Raw genomic sequence first — 21,962 nt, forward strand, 5'->3', positions numbered from 1 at the left:
TTAACACGGTATGATCAAATGTACAAAAACCAACCGAAGGAAAAGGGTAAAATTATACCATGAATTTACATTTTGACGTCTGTCCTTTCATAATTGGATGAAACTTCGTATTACTCCTTGCCACGGGAGGAAATGGTGAATGTAAACCAAACGGGCCTATCACTTCTCAAACCCATCTAATGGTTTCCTCTCGTACGCTGAGCCATCTGCTATACATACGACTAAATCATCTTGCTTTACAACAGAAATGGCCCTGCCGCATTCACTTCCTCTCGTTCACGACCTGCTATTCAATTACACTGTGTCCAGAGTCTGACAATCACATTATTTGGAAACTTATACATGATTAAAGGGGAAGCGACAACACTAACTGACACGACTTGTTTATGTCTCTCTCCCACAGCCAACAGCAAAGTCTGTTATGTAACACAATCTGCAGTATTCCTCTGCTGATAACAAATCAATGCTGAGATGAATTCCCTTATTTAGAGGTGAATTATGCTTAAACCGCCTTACGTGTTTCTGCAGACAGCAAGAGGATGCTGATGAAAGAGGGAAAACATCCTATCAGTTTTTATTGGACTTGGTTTACAGTATAGGGCTCCATAGGATTATACCGACTCCAGGTATCCAGACACTCAGATTTCAGGGAAGCATAAATCTTCCAAAGCTTAGTATCAGTGAGTAACGAAAAAAAGAAATTCACTGCCTTGATTCTTTCTGTGCAATCAGCTCATACTTTCCTACGCTTCGTCTGACTGGCTGCGATTCAGGAGGCGATGAGGGATCAAGTGTCGTATAAAGTCAAAACCAGCAGATCAAGTAGTCATATGGTGTTCTATGTGCGAATAAACATACTTTGTAGTTCAGACTGCAAAATTCCTGATATCCTGCTCTCTTCCTTTGCGTGGGAGACACATCAATCCCTTAGAGAAAACATCTTGGGGCCTGAAACAAGAAAACAGGGGCCAAAGGATACTCCCCCCCACCCCCTTTTCCCAGTGAATGCAACAACACAAGTCCCTCTGACATCTCAGGAAGTTGATCTTTGCACGGGGTCAGTTTCATACGGCTGCCCCGCAATGCTGAACCAGATGGTAGCTGATTGTCGTCTCCAGGGGAGGAGGACAAGAGGAGGATACAAATCCTGTTCTGATGGAGAAAGAGATCTGATGGAAAGGAAGTGAGGGGAGAAAGAAAAAAAAAGAAAAGAGAAATGGAGAGGAAAAAAGTAGAGTAAGGAGCGGTTTGTGGTTTGACTAACCGAGGTGGTGGATGTAGCGGCCGGCTGTGGGGTCAAACTGTGGAGAGCGGGTGTTAGGCCTCACACTTGACGTATGAACATGGCTGACCTTTCCCCCGAAGGCTCACAAAGGGGACAAACCGTCAAGCAGCTGTAGAACACGAGCAAATGAGGCATCACGCTGGCCATGTCACGTGTCCTCTAAACAGTTCAAACCCCTGCGACTACACGGGCCGCCTCGGATTTGATCGCAGCCGCTGAAAATTTAGTCTGTTAAGAGCCGAGCAATGTGACCAAATAAAGACCAAAAAGGCTCGTGTTTACTCTCGGCCCCTGACGAGTGCTCTCAACCAGTCAGTGAGACACTCCAGATACCTGTGGCCGGGCCCATCATAATGTTTACTCTGCACCTCAGTGTGAGGAAACCGTGGATTTAGGTTCTGCACAAACACAGGAATACAGTATGTGTACTCGCACATCCGGCACACTGTGATCAGCATGTTTCTAAGAGCGTAAGGCTAATTCGCCCACAACAATGCCACATCTAAGAACCAGAGCCAGTTTAGACTTATTGATCAGTTTTACTTCTTAAATACTTGGATTTAAATTCATTTCGAGCATATAGACACTAGAGGTTGGAAAATGGTTAAAGTGACAGTTTACACCTTCATGGGGTATCTTCCCATTTTGACAGATTTGGTTTTATTTGCCAAGAGTTCTGTTGACACCACAGCGCAATGGAGGAGAACTGATTTTTCCATGTTAATTGTAATTAAAATGACATTTAAAAACCCCCATCTCTAACTAGAAACACCTTTGACTCTGGATGATTCACAGACCTCACTGTCAACAGTTTTCCAGGGAACTAGTTCTTCAGTAGAAAGCCGTTCCAGTAAAAGCTGTTCACATTGAGGTCTGTAGATTAATCAGAGCAACAGACAAATTTCCTGTTAAAGTAATATTTCCCCCAATTCTAAAGGGGTTTTTAAAGCATCTTTCAACTCATGTATTTTTTCGGGTTTTGAAAGCAACAACTTTACCGTTTTGTTTGTCTCCCACAGCTCATCAGTGTTGCTTCCAGCTGCAGCAGGCAGCTGCTTTCAGCAAACAAGCAGTGATAAACCTACTGAATATGACCTGTCCAGCATCAAATGGTGGACAGAAAACTTCTGCAGCCAGCTGGTGAACTGAAGTGAGACATTAACGGTTGTGGAGTCAGATACAGTACTTCCCGTGGGAGGTAGAGGAAACCAAACAGAGCTTGACAAGGAGTCATACACTTATGTTGTTCTGTGTCAGTTGTATGTGTAAATGTGTAACTGGAAATAGGCTGATAGAATAACATGTTTGAAACTGTCATTATACACTCCCTTCGTTAGGAACACAATTATCCAATCGGCTAATCAGTTCGCAGCAATGTCATATAAACCACGCAGATACAGGTCAGCAGGGTCAGTTATGTTCACATCAAACATCGAAATGAGGGGGAAAAAATGTGATCTCAAGGACTGTGACTGTGGCACGATGGTTGGTGCCAGACGGCCTGTTGGGAGAATTTCTGAAACTGCTGACGTCCTGGGATTTTCAACCACAGCGGTCTTTGAGGAGTTTCCACAAAATCTTTAGAAATCTGCAGAAGTTATGTGATGCAACACAACCAGTCTAAATGGACCAGAAACTCAAAAGAAATGTTTCCAACTAAATAAATGCTATGAAGATCTGAGGCTGTGTTAAGAGTAAAAGTTGTCCCGGCCCAGTTTTAGTTTGGTTTTCCTAATGAGATCCTAAAGCATATCACCTATTCTCAACACGTTGGCATGTAAATCATGTCAATGTTGTTTGTACAGCTTGTTGCACTGCTTTTGGTTACCATAGGAGATAAGAGATAAAATATTCAGACAACAAACCTTTTAACAAAATATTAATTTATTATATATTGACTGGCTTAAAATAGGATCTTCTATTGCAACCACGCTGGTTGTTGTTTAAACTACCGCTGCGAGTAATCAACGTGCAGAACATGTACCTCAATAGTCGATGTTTTCCTTAACCCATTGAAATACCCTTGAGCGAAGAGATGTATAAATCGTGAACGTACAAAGATGCAATGAAAAAAGCCGTACATTTGTTTGGCGTTGTTCCACGTTTAGCTTGAGTGTTGCTCCGCACGTCAGTCACATTGGACGAAATGAAAAATGAGTTAATGTGAATGTAAATTCCTGGGCACTTTGTGGCTTTATTGAAGCTGCAGTCCTATTCCTCTCCAGCTGTGACATGTGAGGGTGCCTAACTTGATCGCCCAAATAATCAAGCAATACACATCATTGGTCGGATAATTCTCCCACATACCCTGTTGGAAAGTCCATTAGTGCGGCAAACAATCCAACTCATGTTACCCAAAACTCACACAACCCCCGTTACCCTGAGACCCATTTAAATTCCGATAATGCGCCCACCATCCTCCTGAGATGTTACAACATTCAACCCACTTCCTCTTTAACGTCCAGACATTCTCCCTATTGAAGACCATTCTAGCCAAGACGCCCCCCCCCCCCCAACACACACCTTTCCTCCTTCTCCTTCCCTGTTAAAACCATACTCCTCTTCAATCCCACAGGAAGCCTGAGAGGAAGAATGGAGAGGGAGTGGGCGGCGAGTACACTGCTGCTAACTCACTGCTCCGTGCCCCCCCCCACCCCCCCAATCGCCACTGAGCCGTGCCTGGAAAAGAAGAGCAGCGGAAGAGAGGCAAAGGACACAGAGAGAAAGAAAAACAACAACCACAAGCAGAGAAACCCACACATTGTGCACATCATTCCAGCAGGAGAGAGCAGCTGTGATTCGGGAATCCCCTGTTGGTTTAAGCATTCCCAGCGTAGAGCAGCAGGCCGCAGGTTATAGCACAACAGCGGGGACAGATAACTCTCTTCACTTCATCTAAACAGAGGAGATAGATGCTCTTTGAGGCCGCCGTTCTGCTTAAGGGTTTCTTATTTTAGCCCCAATGGCTGACGGGCTCGTTTCTGTGTAGGTCTAACCACTGTTTCGCAGTGTTGCCTGCCAACGACTCTGTTACTGCCTTAGTCATGTCTGAAGCAACTCAGCCCCAGCTGAAGTCTTCCGAGAGGGATCCCATAAAAGGAATATTCCACAAAAGCCCCGGGGTTTGCGTTAGTAAGCTTCACTCTGTTGCTCAGCCCTTACTCACTATCTCAACCTCTGCTTTCAAAATCAGCCGGCTCCTCAATCCACTGATGAGTAGTTTCTTCCTCATCCACTCTGGCAGGGGCCAAAGGTCAGGGACAAATGGAGCTCTGGGAATTGGTTTGTACAGCCGAGGAGCTCCCATAATTTTCAACGCTGCGAAAGGGTATTTGGTTACGTGCTGCGTTGTACTTGCCAAAAGCATGACCAATTTAATTTGCACTGGAAAGCTGAGAAAAATTTAGCTGTGTCTTCCTGATGACACATCAAACTGAAATGCCTGAAATGCATGAACGTGCCACTGCCAAGTATTGGAGGCCCCAGAGTATTTCCTGAACAATTCTGTTCAGCATAGTAGTCTGAACAGCATGGACTGACAGAAAATGGTGTTAGGTTTTCATCAAACACCTCTCCCACAAGCCCACGGCTCACATTACATCCATTGTTAACGCGCAGGGCGTCATCCGGTTCCTGACAAAAAAAGCACATCGCATATGGTTAACAAAGCTCCAAAACAATGCGTTAGCTTGTTTTAGATGATTATGACTGCGGAGGGCGGTTGTTTCAAGGCCGCCCCCTCACTACAGAGACACAGAGGGGCTTTTGCACAACCTAAGGTCTGGCTGCTTTGCATCAGTCATCAAAGGCATCAGACTTGGCAGACTAGAGCCTCTTTTTTTTGCTATCAGCTACACTGCTTAACACAAGGACCCTGGCTCGGTGTATGAAACGCACACAACGGACTCTCATGACTACACTGGAGACTGGGCAATAAGTGCGCAAGAAAAACCTTTCCAACATTATAGTTATCCAATGTCCATTGCAGGGGAAAAAATAATAAAAAATCATCTCTTTTCTTCTCATAACCCCAAGTAATGTCGACAGAAAATATAGCCAACTTTAATGTGATAATTGCCTCGAATAATAGTGTTCAAATGATTTAGATATAAAGTTCATTCTCGATCTCTGGAAACAGCATTGGATTAAATTCCCGTACCACTAGGTCCTATCTGAAGCTGCTCTGGAGCTTTCAATCATATCACACTATCTCCCTCTCCTTCTTCCAGTGACGTTGTTTTCTTCCAAAGTCGAGAATAAGTCTCAACTGTTAAGACATAATGGATCAGAAATCCTGCAAATTGATGCAAACTCGCTCTAGAACAGCTACAAAATGAAGCTTGGGGAAATGGAAATGGAGATTGTTCTGCGAACAACTATTTCCACGGTGAAGAGTAAAGTTTCAGTCTTAACTTTTAGGCCATCGTGAACAACAGATCCTCAAAGTCCCCAGAGAAAGGGAAAATCGGAACATTTTGGGATTCCATGACAACTGAGCAAATCTTCCATGAAGAATGATGCGATATGATCAAAAGCTCCAGACCAACTCTGAAATGGACCTTGTGGTGAGATTGTTTTGCCCATTACAAAGACGATCTGAACAGCCCAGCAGAAATAATGATATTTCCAGCCCCAAATCCTGGATCTCATTTCAGATGGTTTTTCTATCGGCCAACAGGTGCCAAGCATTTATAACGTCCGGACAGTTCAGCTCACTATATTTCTTGGAAGTAATAGACATTGGTGCATAGAAAGTACCCATTAAAAGGTTCACCGATCAAGCCAGAATAACAATAAGAAAAGGAAAAAGATATTTTCTGCATGAGGTGTATATTTTAAATACCTCCTGCATGACTGGTTAAAAACAATCAAATTTAGTTGTTTACATGTCCTTTTGACCTCAAAACACAATTAGGTTTAAGCATTTTTAATCTCTAGAGGATCATATGGGTGATTGATTATCGCAATAACACTTGAATCAAAAAATGAAACAAGTGGATTCATATTAAAAAAAAATCTCTGGCAGCCTCCTAATCAGCTCAGGAAGAGATTGTTGACGTAGTGGATATACTGCTGGTGCAGAGGGCTAATCCTTACTGTCTGGCACCAGTCCAACTACGCTCTCTGGGGTATTTCGACCAGTGAACCACACAGCCATGAAGCTGAAGTGGTTTGTTATGAAAATGAAAGGAGAGAGCAATAGATATTGATCATTTATCCATGATGCTTTAAGTGTTGTGTGGGGCTGTAGTATTATGCAGTGCAAGGGCATAAACTTAAATATAAGGCCTTCCATAATGGTGCAGCAGTGGAGAGGCAGTTCCGCCTATATTAAAGAAGGGAACATTGCCAGTGAAGCAAGCAGAATTCCTCTTTTTACAGGCCTCTGGTTTCAATTATAAAAACATGTGGTAATGAAGATGTTACGCTCAAAGTCCCACCAGGAAATTAATTCTGAGCTCAACGAAGCATTGGTGTTGTTGAAACTTACTAGGCAATTAGAACAGGTATAGGGCCATTGTGTTTAGTGCATGTTATGTTTTAGTGCCCCCAGAGTTATACAAACAAGCAAGGATCCTCTCTGTAGCCGAGCCCCTCCGCCGTTACGATATCATGAACAATGCTGTGATCTCATTTCATCCCTGAGAGGTGATGTTGGCTGTAAAAGGCTCTAACACACGCCCAACACAATCCACTGCCAGCAGCACTATCATCATTAATGTCCTAATTCAGACCGATATGCCACGAGGAGGAACGTCTGTTAATTACTTACAAGGATTATTAAACTTCACGGGTCTATGAAGAGACAAACCTTTAGGCATGTACAAAACTACCAGATTAAGTATTTATGAGACATTATTTTTGCCTCTCTAGCAGCATGGCTCTACGGGTGGCAATGTAAGACTAAAATATCCTTACTACTATAGGATAGATTGCAACATATTTTGGTACAGGTATGCATGGTGCCCAGTGGATACTTTCTAATGAATTTGGTGATCCCCTAACAATTCTTCTACCGCTACAGACTGGTCAAAGTTTTATACATCAAAACTTGAATTGCAATGACTTTAGTGATTCCCTGACTTTTTGTCTAGCGCCATCATGAAGTTGACAATTGTGGTTTTCAGCCAAATATCTTCACAATTATTGGATAAACTGTGATACAATTTGGTACAACCATTTATGTCCTCCTGAATATGAAATGATGTTGAATCATGTAATGCGAACAGGTCAATACTCTGTGACCAAATCTTATACTTGCAAAACTAATGCAGGTATTAGGTTGCTATGGTTTCATAATGAACCGAAGATATATGAACACTTCTCAGTGTTTTGCATTCATTGATTTACTTGTTAAGTTCTGAACCTAATGACTCAGAGAATTAGTTCTCCCCTCCTTCTTTATCTCCATACTGATATTTGTATGTAGGATTCTTTGCCCTTATTCAATATCAAGCTCAAAGACAACTAAAGGAATTGTGTTAACATCTCAGTCTCTATAAATTCTAGCCAACAGAGATGCTTTTCTCCTCAATGTTGACACAGGGCCGTAAAGTCATGTCTACATGGCAAGTTAAGGTCAAGGAAGACAGATAAGCTTCTGTCAGCGAAGACAACAAAGTCCCAAATAAAGAACCTTTTGTCCAAAGACTTAGTGGTTTCTGCGGGGAAGGAGACATTCATTCAAGTTTGGTCTACACAGGAGCCACAGGGGTGGAATGTGAATTCATTTGTCTCATGCTCTTTTCCTTTTTTCTTATTTGAAAACCCCCCAATGAACATTGCCTAATTTTTTTGCCTTATTAACATTTTCTGTAGGAGGCCCTGCTGTTTAAAGCTCAGGGAATCCTACCACACTAAGCATTTTGTATGCCAAGATTTCAAACTTTGCGCTCTGCAACTTGTCAATACCAGGCCCATTCAAAGATGTGACAGGGGGTCTAGACTAGAATAAACCTGCAGGCAATACAGGTATCAGTTAACAAGTGATTCTGCATGTCTGCATATGTTTACTTTGCTCGTGAGAAACTCAGGTCTGTAAAAGAAAGTTACACCAAGACCAAACTATACAAACCCCCGTCTGTTTGACTAGTTATTACTAGCCACTGTTACCTTTTCATTAAATACTGGAACGCTATGTACTGTCCTGATAGCCACTCCACCACGCCCTTGCAATGAAGCATGTAATGCCTTAATAACATTGGCAAAGAAAAACCCTTTTTCATAGGCAGCAGAGCAATGAAAACTGAAAGACAAGCCCGATCAGGGTTCCCTTGTAAGGCATAAAGAATTCTATAACTTGAGAAGACAGTTTTTTGATTTTACCACACACTAAGCGATTTAGTCAACTGCAGTAAATTCATATCAAGTCAAGCTGAACAATTTCACGTCACTGACTCTTACACTCTCTCCACTGTTGAGAGCAGTTTACAGTTCTTCTAAGCAACAGACTAGAAGAGAGCCAACACAAACAGCCTTATGCTTCAGGTTGAAGCTGTTAAAGAGCTTCAACATCCTTTTAATCAGGATGTGAGGCAGGAAGCGAGCCCCCCCCAAACTGGAAAGGGGATTTGAAATGAAACATTGCGGATCTCCATCACAATAGCTTTTGACAAATGCAGGAATTCATTTACAAAATTTGGATAAATTAACTTGCACGTACCACAATGTCCAAACCACTGACAGTGACTCACTGCCTAAAATGCACCATTTAGTTTACTGGGCCAATGGACCACACAGGAAGAAGCTAAATGTCTAAGGGAAGCAAGCTTCAGAGATCAGCCACCACCCTCAAACCAATGCTTTCTTCTCAAATATTCTGAGATGGACATTTGTTGATGAAGCTATTGTTCTTCTCCCTGTTGGAAATTCCTCTTTTGGGGTGAGGACTGTGTTAGGCGACTCAGAATGACCTGGAGGTCATTAGAGAAGACGCCCCACCTACACAAGGTCTCCAGGATTATGGTGAGACACTCTTGTCTATTTGGATGCAAGTGTGAAGCAGCAGAAACTAGAGGGAAGAGCTTGAGGCCTCTCTGATGAACTATTAAGAGAGGGCACGAATCTCAAAGTCAAAGATCTCAGTCTATCCCTCTGATGATTGTTTGTGTATGCTTGGCTCTCCTGTTTTTCTCCCTGACTGTGATATTTCCTCGGATCAGTGCACCACCCCTGTCCATCTCATTGACATCTTTTAGATTTGCACCGTGACACGGTGATCCGCATAGGTCCATGCTGAATACAAATGAACCAGCTATTTGTCTCTAAGAAAAGAAAAGGTCTCACACTGTCTGTTCACTTCCCCTCTGAGCTGAGCTGAGCTGCAAAAATCCTCTTGAGCTGGGTTCCGAAGTGTGTTAGATTCATGGTTTTCATCCAAGCTGAAAGCCTCCAGGATGGAAACATGTTCGGTGCCCACTTTCCATCTTCATGTTCACTACTTGAGCTGACTTATTGTTTCAGCCGTTCCAGCCTGACAAGACATATTCAAAAACTGCTTTGTCAAATATATGAAAAACATGAAGTTCCTTCACAACCGAAATTACCTGGCAAGAAATGTATCAGTTTCTGCAACTCATATAAATCTGAAGGGAGCGTACAGTAAACTGGAAAACAAACTACACCAGCCAATGATAAGAGAAAAACTATTTCATTATTTCAACCCATAAATTGATTTAAAACTAAGTCATGCATTTGTTCCCTCACTGTATTTTTCAAATTATGTCCAGAGTGAACTTGGATACACTAATACACTTTATTCATTATTTTTCTATTGAACCAAAGCCAACGCAAATATGCATTTTTGTTCTAATCTTGGTAGAAAGCTTGTGAAAACACAGATTTGCAGAAGATAAAACTTTGCAACTGTATCTTAATACATGGCTTAATTAGGGCTTCAACCAATGGCTATTTACGTTTACGTTTGTTTTCATTGGTTGGCCAACATAACATCAGAAAAATCCCTTTTATTTGTCAAACAAAAAGAAAAAACGAAAGATTTTCATTTTACTAATGCAAATGCTTATAACTGAGAAGATGTAGCTTGATAACGCTGCATGTTAAAAAAATACTTGACAAATGACAACTAACTTGTTAACAAAATAGCTGTTTTTTTTAATACTTCTATCAACTTAACAGTTATGATGACAGGCACTCGTAAACACTGCAAGTGATCTATTAATATATTCTGTATCCATAAGAATGTGAGAATTATGAGTGAAGATAAGGTGCTGTTTTTCCACAAAGCAGGGCTACAACTTTGCCCCTTAGGGCAAAATAACAAAAATCAGACACAATTATGACAGCACCACCTCCCTCGGGTCAGATCGGTTTGAAGAGATAGACATACTTAGACAGGCTCAATTGCTCAGCTGGAGCTATGTCCTATTTTCCCCCTTTAACACGACACTGCACCTGATGAGATGGGAAGATATCAGAGGGCCATTTTTCCTACTTGAATTCCTCGGTCTCTTTCCACTGGAGACTCTACACACAACCATTGGATCATGGAAAGGCCATAAATGCAGCGGATGACTTTGTCACCATGCGCAGACAAAGGACACAAAACAGTTCAATGAGTAACCACGTTCACTCACTTATTCCATGCTGCTTTCTCGGTGGATGTACACAAACAGAATTGATTTGGCTGGCATCAGTTACAGCATGAGGACCACTGATTTACTTTGAAAGAGAGGCCAAAAAGAGGAGCTTTTAATAATTAATACCCGTCATGTAACAGGCAGCATCTCTTAACTCATTAAATATTAAAGTCAGACATGAAAACAATGCATCAAACTTTATTGGTTGTGGTTTTGTTTAGACTCAGCAGTATAACCAGACAGATAATTAACGGCGACAGAAGTGCAGTGCTGTTGGAATTTCAAAGCTACACAATAGATTTGCTGTATTCAGAGTAAGAAGCATAGTAAGAAGAACAAAAAAAACTGCTTCACTTCTGTGTCCCCCCCCCTGATGACACACGTCTGACCTCGGGTGCGTCTGCAGCACGGCACAGATCTCGGCTGCTCTACAAATGTATCAGCGCAGCCAGATAACTTGCTCTCTACAGAGGCACCATTGTCCCCGAGTGAAACCGAAATCTTTCACCTTGCCAGCAGCTCTCTAAAAATCTCTACCACTCAGACGTGGTGCAGTTTGTCCAAGCCGGGAGGGATAGTGGTGAGAAATTATCCTCCGGCTCCCACGGCCTAAAACCAGAAAAAAAACATTTTTCCAACAATGGCTGCAGCAGATGGGGAGTCTGGGAAGGTCGTCAGTGGACCAGCAAGCCTCGACAACAGCAGAGGTAGCACCAGGCCCACTCCGGACCCTAAAACGCAGACTGGAGATTCTAGGATTACACAGGATCATAACCCATATTTCACTACCGACATCCATCTACAGTAAGCCCAGGGAGTGGGCTTCAATGAAAAGAAAAAGGCAAGTGATGGGGAAAAAAAACAGATGACTGATGAGGGAAGCTGGCTTGTTAGGTCGCAACGCAACACTGAAGGAAAAGCACTTACTCAGAACGCTGAAAACGCACCGCAGGAGTGAAAACTTGGTCATGATTCAGCTCCAGTTTTGCAGGTGTGCAAGCACATTTGAAATTCAGAAGAATGCTGAAGCCGGACTTCACCTACACCAAATATAATCTTCTAATCTCATTCTGTGGAGAACTTGAATAACCCATTAACTCTGAAAAACCATATTGATGTAAGCGGGTTATCCTGTCCCCATGTGTGAGCTGGGTAGCCCTCGCATTAGGGATTAAGGATTTAGCCGCCGACATGCCCCTGAGATTAGTGTGATCTTTCACAGGTTAACTCACAGCCCAATTAAAGAGGCTCGCAGGTAGGTTCACCTTATATCTGCACTTTTGACGAATTTCTAGTTAAAAAAAAAATTCGATGATACAATAGAAACTTTAATCAGCGTGTCTCTGGTACAACTCAAGTCACAGACGGAATCCAATAGATTCAGATTCCATACAGCATTTCCATCTGGTAAATAAATCACCACGGTTATTACTTGCGGTTGGCTGCAGGGTGAAGCTGTGGGCATTATTTACAATCTCTCCACAGATGATGACGGCTAATAAAATGAGCATGCCAGCAGACAGGACAAAGAGCTTTTCTATTATTCAGCGAGTCCTGTCCGACTTGCACGGAAACCGTCACACCTTGCCGGGCTGCCGCCGAGCGGAGGACTGACAGGTGGGCTTCCTGTGGGACAGGCTGCAGTTATCCGAACTCAAATTCACTTCCAAAAGTCTTCCACCGCGACAGGAATACAACTGGAGGTGGGCTGATGGATGGGGCAAAAGACCACCTAGTTGTCCGTTTCCCACTATTTAGCCAGACATGACACGCCTGAGCTCCTTTGGTCGTGTGTTTGGTTCTGGAGAGACTGTCAATGTGGCTACGAGCTGTTCTGTCGCTTAGCTCGTTCATCCATTAATGTTGACGCTTTTTTTTCTTCAGATTGTTCCCACAAAACAAATACAGAGTAATATTGACCAAATATTTATTCTTCATACACTGTCTCCATTCATTTTTCACCAGGTTTTCTCAACTTGCATATCTTTCGCCACTTCCGGGTGTAAACAGCAGAACAGATGTTCCATCACTTGCCTCCACAGCAACACAAGCACTTCTCAGGTCAAACAGACTTTACCAAATTAGATTGAACAGTCGGCCGTCCCTGAAAAACCCACATATCTCCCGGACTGGAGATTTTAAAATAGGTCGAAGGATTACACGCTCCTTTGTGGGCTGAGGAAATTATCCTTCGTTTTAAGGATCATAAAACCTTATGAAACCCCTTTGGATTATCTGAGAAACGCCTTGCCATTAAGTTTAGACTCTATTTCTTCTTGTTTTGACATTTTTGTTGGTTTTTACTGGAAAGAGATTTCATATTAAAGCACCTCTTGTACTCGACAATTTCAATATGTATTTCAATGACAAATTCACCATACCTAGGTTTATTTAGGTGAAGCTAACAGCGTGTTCAGTCTGCATTTGTAATCTTCTATTATCCTGCCAGGCTGGTAAACCACACCTCTGATTTTCAAAATAAAAGCAGATAAATCTCTATTTGGGAAACATGAACATCCAATCTTAATACATGTCTGAATAGTGTTGCATTTTTACAAATAAGGGTCTAAATCTCACTCGATCAGTTCACGACTTACAGTAATATGCAACAGACCATGTTGTAAAGTTTTTTCTCAATCATTAAACCTACACTAAAAAAAAACTATTTCAAGTGGTCACCATGAAATCATTAAAGAATAAACTGCCTCTGCTATATCACGTTTCATTTTGAGTTAATGGATAAACTGCAAACTGTGATGGTGCAACCCCGAGAGCACATTGTGGCGTCCTTCGGTAACTCTTCCTTCAAACAATGACAAGAATAAATGTGTTAAGCGTGTAAATCAAGATGGAAAAACAACACATCCGAGCAATTGTTATTAGGAGTTCTTATGCTATGACAGTGTAGCTGGAGTTGGACATCTTGTTCACATCAAGTTTGACTCTTGTAGACACGATGTGCTAGAGAAACACGGTGTGCCACGAAGAAACATCTGCCTCGGCCTCTGGCCAAAAACAAGGACAAGAACAACAACCGACAACAACTAAACCTGTCGGACCATATGGTGGACCTCGCATTCAGCTGGAAATGGAAATTGAGTCAGTCACAAAAAAAATGAACAGTAATTAAACCGAGCTGTGCTGCACGCATACCATTACTATCATCACAGCTGCTCATTTCTGATCTTCTACGGACTTTAATAAAATACCCAAATCCTCATTAACCGTGGGAGACCCGCTGCTGTGTGCTGTCCAGTTTGTTTAGAGGCCCAGAAATATTTAGGGACTCTTGTCTTTTTTGGCTCACAAACACTTTTGATTTGTTATGGTCCTCTGAAAAACCGGCGCTGGTTGTTGGGTGGTTGGAGCGGACAGGAAAGATGCAACCTGCACGTGCGCCGCTGGCAACAAACACACCTGCGCTTATCTGCTTATAAGGAGGAACAACGAGTGGCCAGTAATGATTCATGAGAAGAGGAAGTTCAAATCATCCGGGAGTAAAGTTGTGCGGTCACTTTCTCTCCCGACATCTGGCCTTTATGAACTCTGAGTCACTCACACCAAATGTGGAGTTCATTTAAATATGTTTTTTAAAGCTTACAACAACATTTAATTTAACCACTAGGAGGATGCAGGATCTTCCCTGTGGGTATTTTTTCCAATCGTATCTGTTTCAAATATTCATGTAGAGAAAAGGTGACCACTTTGAGAGTCTGATATTTCTGCTATTGAAATAAAAAGACTTCATCTGTGAATGAGGGGGGGGGGGGTTGGAGTAACAGTCAAAACATTAAAAAACTAAGGGGTTGTTTGACCTTAACCTCAGGGCCAAAAGATGACAAAAAAACAAGAATCGAGAAAAGCAGGAGATTCCAAGAAACCTGTTCCTCAGCAGCTAGTATTCATTCTTTTCTCCAGAGTCTCTGCTTAATAGCATAAGTAGAATGAAGGGGTTTGTCCCCACAAGTTGATCCAATATCCTTTGAGGAGCAGATGCAAACTGTACACACACACCGGTTTCTTATCATGTCAGAGGATGCTCAAGGTACGTATGAAAATGTATGAATGTGAAGTGCTGAAAGGCTTTAAGAGGGAAAGGCACAGTTCAAATGAAAACGCGGTGCTGTCAGAGGTTCTGACTAGGAGAAAAAGTTACCAAGCTACTTTCAGTGTGTTTGAAGGAGACAGCCTGGCCCAGTTTTTACATCTATTTTTGCCCACAGACCGGTCGTACAGTACATTCTATGTTTTTTTGGTTTTTTTAAAGGCACATGAAGGAGAAGAAGGGAGTGAGTGAGCCAAAGGATTGCACAATTCACATTCCCTCCCTGCATCATCATTCACCACCACCATCATCATCATCATCATCATGGTCCAAATATGCCTCGTGTTCTTTTCACACGGGAAGTGGCACAGATGGTTATTTACGCATGTTCGCTAATTGGCTGAACAACTTTTACGCGCGCGCGAGCGACTTGTACGTGGATCTCAGCAGACACGGCGAGACTTGTGTGTGTGTGTGTGTGTGTGTGTGTGTGTGTGTGAGAAAACTTTTCCCTCTCCCACGCCGCGGGATCGACTTCCCCTGCGGTTTGGAGAGAAGGAGCCGGCGACGTCTCCCTGAGATCGGCGCAGTGTAACATAACGCCGAAAACGAACGTCTCCCCACCGACACGACCCGGCCACGTACGATGTCGTAAGAGCTCCCCGACGTCACGTACCTTTCTTTTCCGCCAGAACGCTGCAGCCCAGGCAGAGCACAGAGGTGAGACTGATCCACCGCAGGAAACGGAGTGCCATCGAGGTGGTTTTTTTTTATCTCTTTCTTAAAGCTCCCGGAGAGAAGGGGGCTGTCAGTCCATGCCGACGGTATTCCGCGCGTCTCAACGCTCCTCGAGTTGCTCCGGTCTTTCTCTCCGTTCGGGAGCGCACAGGACTTTTTTCTTTTTTCCTGCTCCGGGAAAGTCAAACTTTGGCTGCTCCTCCTCCTCCTACTCCTGCTGCTGCTGCTGCTGCTAGCAGACGATCTGCTGCAGTCCGGGAGCTCGGGCGGCGAGGACGCGCCACCGGCGGCTCTGACGTCAGCAGGGGGAGGACAGATGCGCCTCTCCGCGCGCACGGGACAGGTGGAGGTGGAGTGGCTGAGGTCACAGTGTGGCTGCTGTTGCGTTCAGGAGACGGCCTGATGTGTGAACCACAGACAGAGTAGTGGTGCCCTGGATTATTGAGGCTGTCGATCAAACTTCTGATCACAGCAATAGCCCTATTGACTGATTGTTTTGAACACATTCTGTATACACCCCGGTGTCTCTTCAGCTGTGAGCTTGGAGACGTTGTTTCCAAATGGCCTGAAGCATTCAGTGTCTTTTGGCCTTTTTGTTTTTGCAGTATCTTATTATTTATCAGCTGGCATTTACACCAATGTGCTGTATCTCCAGGAGGCAGCTGAAGGAAGTAGTCCTATTTAAAAATTCATCGTCAGAAAGTTGGATTAAATTGGTTTAACCGCTTTTCCTGCTCTTTTTTGTTTTAAATGCTTAGTAGTCTGTTTAAGCCCAACATTAAACATAAATCACCGTGTTCCTCTGCACACTACTGGTAACTGATTGTACTACTGCACTATTTCCACTGTTAATATTTCATATAAGTTCTCTACATGTTTTGCAATTGTATATTTTACATTTATTTGTGTAGATATTGTGTAGATTTCTAAGGTGTGCTGTGTATAACGTGCTGCTGTTACACCGTAATTTCCCAGCTCATGATAAATAAAGTAACCATCTATCTAGCTATTTAGTAATCGAGCGGCTTTCTTAAATTGCCCCTTAACACTCGCGTAACACTCTGATGATATTTTTCTACCGGGAATTAGATTCTGGATAGAGAAAAGCGCATGTTTAACTAATGGCTCCGTTCTGGTTAGGTCTCTCAATACACAATACTAGAGAACTCCAGAACTGGGACACCTAAATAGAATTTAAGTCAACATAAAATTATTAATCGCAACTCTGTTTTCTCCTGCTTTGACATGTAAAAACCTCTTCATCGGAATATGGTGTTATATGCAGAAAATGCAACTCTGGGATAAGAGGTCAATTATTGGCCAAGGACCCCCCCCCCCCCCCAAGTTTCAGACACTCCCCTCAGGCCGCAGTCCATCAGGACCAAAACCTCATGCCACAAAATCAGTGTTTATTTCTTTCTGGAGATTGCCTTTTTCAACAAGGTCAGACTTGTCTACACTGACACTGACATCTCCATCTCATGGACATTATGCGTTAAATTAATGCACACACACACACACAAACACACACACATCTCTGCACATCCCACTTCGTGGGTCACTTGTACTTTTTCCAACTTGCACATTTTCTCCTGCACAACCTCAACAGCTGTAACTCTCAGTGACAGATTCCACATGTTTCCATATTGCATGTACTTTTATATATGTTTACCCTTCTCCTTACAGCACTTGGTGATTCTGATACTGATTCTAATTCTTATGTAATCTGAGATGACGCTCGATGAATTATAGTAGTTATGGGCACGATCAAAGACTGTAGTCTTTGATCGTGCTCGTAGTTTTTTTTTTCCAACAACCTGATGTGAGTGTCCTTTGAGCTACACTTCTGAAATGGTTTCTTGGAGTCAGTCCCGATGAAGACGGTGAGTATCCTCTTCTTTTCACCCATATTTAGTTGTTGAAGTGTGTGTGTGTGTGTGTGTGTGTCAGTGTCATACAGGGGTTGAATGGAAACAATGTCTAGACCGTTGACAGAGTGTGTGTCTGATCAGAGCCGAACCTAATTGGATGTCAAGCTACTTAAATGTGTTTGTTGTTGTGCACAGATCAGACTCTATGGGGACAGGAGTGATAGAAATCATTTCTCACACTGGTGTTTATTTCATTACCGAAGCTTAATGGCTCGGCAAATCGTCTGTGGTTGTGCTGCTGGAGGAAGGGGTTATTGTGTTGGGTGAAATTATGGCCGTTCTCTTCGAGAAGAAATTTCCTAATGTGAGGCTAACGTTTCACATGAGACAGCACGGCAAGCTACTTCCCGTGTCCTGTGCATGTGATGCAACTGTCAGTTAGACTGCTCTAGTGCTGTCATTGGGAAATAGAAAAAAGTCCACGGCCGATGTCATTGTAATATGTCCGGGGGGGTATGTTAACTGATGGAGACCCATTTATTAAGACAGGTATTCCCTTCACAAGGTTACACACTTTTAAAGTAGCACACATAGAATCAAGAGAGGTGAAAGCTCTCACTTTCAGCTTCACTTCAGGGTCATATGTTTGAATGTGACTCAGGGGTTGGATTTTAAATGTTTTCACCACACACTGAACCACAATGGAGGCTCATTAAAGTGCTGAGAAAAAAGAGAGAGGGGAAATCGCTCCGGCTTCGTTCTCACCAGCGACCGATTTCTCCACCACTGGCCAATGTCTCAATTATGAAATGTTCCACGGTAAAACAGAAACGGGTCCCAGTTGCTTGCAGTGTTTCACATCACCACGCATTGCTGTCCTGAGACTCCCAGCGTTTTTCTTTTGCACAAGCCACGCTCAGAGCCTCGCTCTGCTGTCCGTCAGCCAAGCACAAACACTAAACAAACAGAATAATGGCCGGACCACTGGGGATTCGGAGGAGAGCGTAAAAAAAGAGAAAAAGGAAAGACGCCGAGACGGGGAAGAAGGAAGTGTGTGAAAGAGCATGGGGAGTGATGGCAGCTCCAGGCTGGCAAAGGGAATACGCCCAATACACCCACATTTTATATCCCTTATCTTCAGTATGCACCGAGATTATGGTTCTCATTAGCAGCGTGTGTCCACAAATGCAGCACATAAAAAAGCCAAACCATATAGGACACAAGTTCAGAGAATATTTTATTCACCAACGTTTGCTTCAAGGATTCTTATTAGGTGGATCAGTGAGGCGGAAAGGTTGTGTGACCGTGTTGTGAGGGGAGGTGAGCCGTTGTTCCTGAGGGTCTGAAGTCTGATCTGCATGACAGGGCCCAGATGGACCAAGTGACACCAGAAAGTACCAACCCCCATCATCACCACCTTCATTATTATCTCCCCATCATGTGCTGCAATATGGAGCATCTATATGGTAGAGGGGAATCTGACAACATGGGATCGTATAGGATACACGGTGACTGGAAGGCACAGCATCTGCCGCTTCCACCCAAACAGACATCACGCTCGTTGTGTTTCTCAGAAATGCAGATTTGACGATTAAAAAAAGGCTTGAAATAGGCTAGAAATATGATAATACATTTTATTTACAATGGAAAGGAAATATCTTTAGATTTTGATTTATTAGCTGAGAAAGAAAAGCAATTTGAACTGTTCTGTGGTAACTTCCTGTTTATGTTATTGACAAAGCCATGAATTGATTGATTGAGATTACATAACTGGCATATTTTACTGATAATGATATTTTTTTTGTTGCAGCCCTAGTGTTCAGTGTTTTTGCAGGCAAGGTGTTTGTTGTTTTCAAAAGAAGATATTGAAGAGAGGAAGTAGAACTGAGTAAGAAGGTTTGGGGATTGCTGGCTGCTGCACAAGCTGACGCTTAACTGAGTTGCTGGTTTTAATTAGAACGAAAAAGAGGTGTAAAGAGTTGGAAATATTAAAAAAGGACTGAAGAATTTGAACTTCACTGTAATAAGTGGAAGTGGAGTCAAAAATTAAAACGTGATGACATCTGGGTGGCCAGAATAATGGATCATATGAAGACATTTTAAAGATCCTTGAACAAAATTTGACAAATTGAACTCTTCAATTTGGACTGAGTGCTTCCTTTGAATCTCTGCACTATTCTGGGCACTTGTCATCGCTGCCATATCGCTGGCATATAACATGAGATTAGATGTGACAGAATCCATGAAAGCTTTATTAATAGCTTTCTAAATCCTGTTTTCAGTGGTATAGTTGAAAAGCCTCGGGCACTCAGAACAAACTGTCATGTACCAATTAATTAGGTTTAATTAGAGGAGCCGGTGAGATTATATTGTATCGCACCATCTGCCCCGCTAGAGCAAGTTCTCCTTAAGCTAAACCGTTTTTCTCTCTTCCCAAGAAGAGCGATGAAATACATGTGTCTTACGGTTCAGCAACGGTTTTTAACATTTCCCGACGAGGCCTCTGGTCTTTGGCTCCGGTCCACGCTCACTTGCCAGAGCATGTGGTCTCCATGGAAGCCTGATGAGTTACACAGTAAACACCTCCAAGTAAATGAGTGAACCTGTTCTGATAGGAATCCCTTTCTCAACTCCTCAACCAGTCACATCCTGTTTCAAAACACAAAACCACCTCTTCTTCGCGGTTATGAGTAGTGTGGATGACTGACTGACGGGTTCTGTGTGTTTAAATGTCAGAGGTAAGGTTCAATGTGTGTGGCGTTTATTTGGGTGGCACCTATCAAAGTCAGTGAGTTCTTCATAAGAGACAAGAATAATGATCACAAAAATAAAATGGTGAAGAAGAACTATTAAAGACCAACTGAAAATATGCAGGTGCTGCATCATTCGGTCCGTGGACATTTAATGAAATTGTGTGTATGACTGAGACAAAGTGGACATTAGGTCACAGTTCAGTTTGACGTCATCAGAGTGAAATGCAGTGCTTTTGGTCCGTGGGGCCTTGGTTACTCGTGGGCACACTGACTCTTGTACGTCGGCTGGTGAAGGTCTGCCTTCCCAAAAGCTGGTGCCATTGTTCTCTTCCTGTAAAAAGGGGCGGCTGGTTACGTTCAAATCAGTGATAGGAGAGAGTGAGAGAGAGAGGGGAAAAAAACGGCCAAGCCAAAAATCTGTCAGCTCGGCAGATTAAGCTCATTCCAAAGTTGCTACCGGATACATCATGGATGCAATCAGCTATGTAGATTTCTCTGCGAGGGGGGGCCTCACTCCCTCAAGGATGGGGGGATTTCAGATTTAGTTTCAGGAATCATTCCTCTGAGGCGACACAGTAGAGGCGATTGCTTTTTGAAACGCTCGGCCCACTGACAAAGGGCCACGGGAAAGACCCAGGACACACAGGAATGCTTGAATCTCACCCAGACTCTACTCCGCACACAGTTTTCCTCCATGCCCCTCTTGCAGTGAACAGATAAATCGCTCACCAATGGAAGGATGGGCCGAGACTGTTCCTTTGTCATTTATAGGTTATCCATACGCCATCAATTCCTGATGTATTTCACCTGGCTGTGGCCTGAATCCACTCGCTTGCACTGCAAATCACCCACAGCTCTCCGTCCTGGATGTATTGTTGTATGCAAACACTGGGGTGATGGGGGGAGTGTGTCAGGGATGCTGTGGGGTGATGGGGGGAGTGTGTCAGGGATGCTGTGGGGTGAGCCTCATCTTCACCTCTCTCCATGTGCTCCTTCCTGTCGCACCAAATCAAACACAAATCAGTGTCTCGGGCTCATTAGTTCACGTAGGGTGAATCCAGGTTCCAGAGTCTGGTGTGTGTGTGTGTGTGTGTGTGTGTGTGTGAGTGTGTGTGTGTGTGTGTGTGTCCTGAGGGGTTTGCATGCAGGCAAATAGCCGGCGGCCACGTTCCTCGATGAAACACCGCCATCTGGCGGCCTGTTTGGCTCCAGGCAGCTTGTCGAAGCCCTGAGTCTGGGCTATAAAGAGATGTGAGAGCTATAAATGTCTCGAGAAGACGCCAGGTCGTCCGTTCCGGGTCGGCACGGGCCACAGGGCCAAGACAAAGGGGGCCAATCTGTGGTATAAAAATGTTCTACTAAGAAGTGTTTAGGGCCGATCCCCTCCTCATGGCCCGATGTCCCTGATTGCGAGCAGGCAGGGGTGATGCTTGCGTTTTATTCATCGGTTTGCTGGGCGGGTTCTGTTCATTGCAAGGCTCATTGCACCAGTGGATATAATCACGTGGCTTAGCTTTATTGAAACGCGAGCGGAGGAAAGGATGCTGCATCAGTCACATAATCTGGGTCCAGGCCCTTTTTGTTTACTAATATATATATATATATATATATATATATATATATATATATATATATATATATATATGATGTGCTGGAGAATGATATTCCATC

At 43.3% G+C, this 21,962-nt stretch overlaps 1 protein-coding gene across 1 annotated transcript in view; it reads right to left on the reverse strand.

The window, feature by feature from the left end:
- The window catches only part of egfra (epidermal growth factor receptor a (erythroblastic leukemia viral (v-erb-b) oncogene homolog, avian)), a 42,001-nt gene extending 25,978 nt beyond the window's left edge, over positions 1-16,023 (reverse strand). The window contains exon 1 of the mRNA XM_035633716.2: positions 15,606-16,023. Coding sequence (XP_035489609.2) covers positions 15,606-15,684 — 79 coding nt within the window. The 5' untranslated portion in view covers positions 15,685-16,023. The remainder of the gene's footprint in view (positions 1-15,605) is intronic.
- Positions 16,024-21,962: the final 5,939 nt, after the last annotated feature.

The sequence above is a fragment of the Scophthalmus maximus genome, chromosome 5 (genome assembly GCF_022379125.1).
Source record: "Scophthalmus maximus strain ysfricsl-2021 chromosome 5, ASM2237912v1, whole genome shotgun sequence".
In the NCBI taxonomy this organism is placed as follows: Eukaryota; Metazoa; Chordata; class Actinopteri; order Pleuronectiformes; family Scophthalmidae; genus Scophthalmus; species Scophthalmus maximus.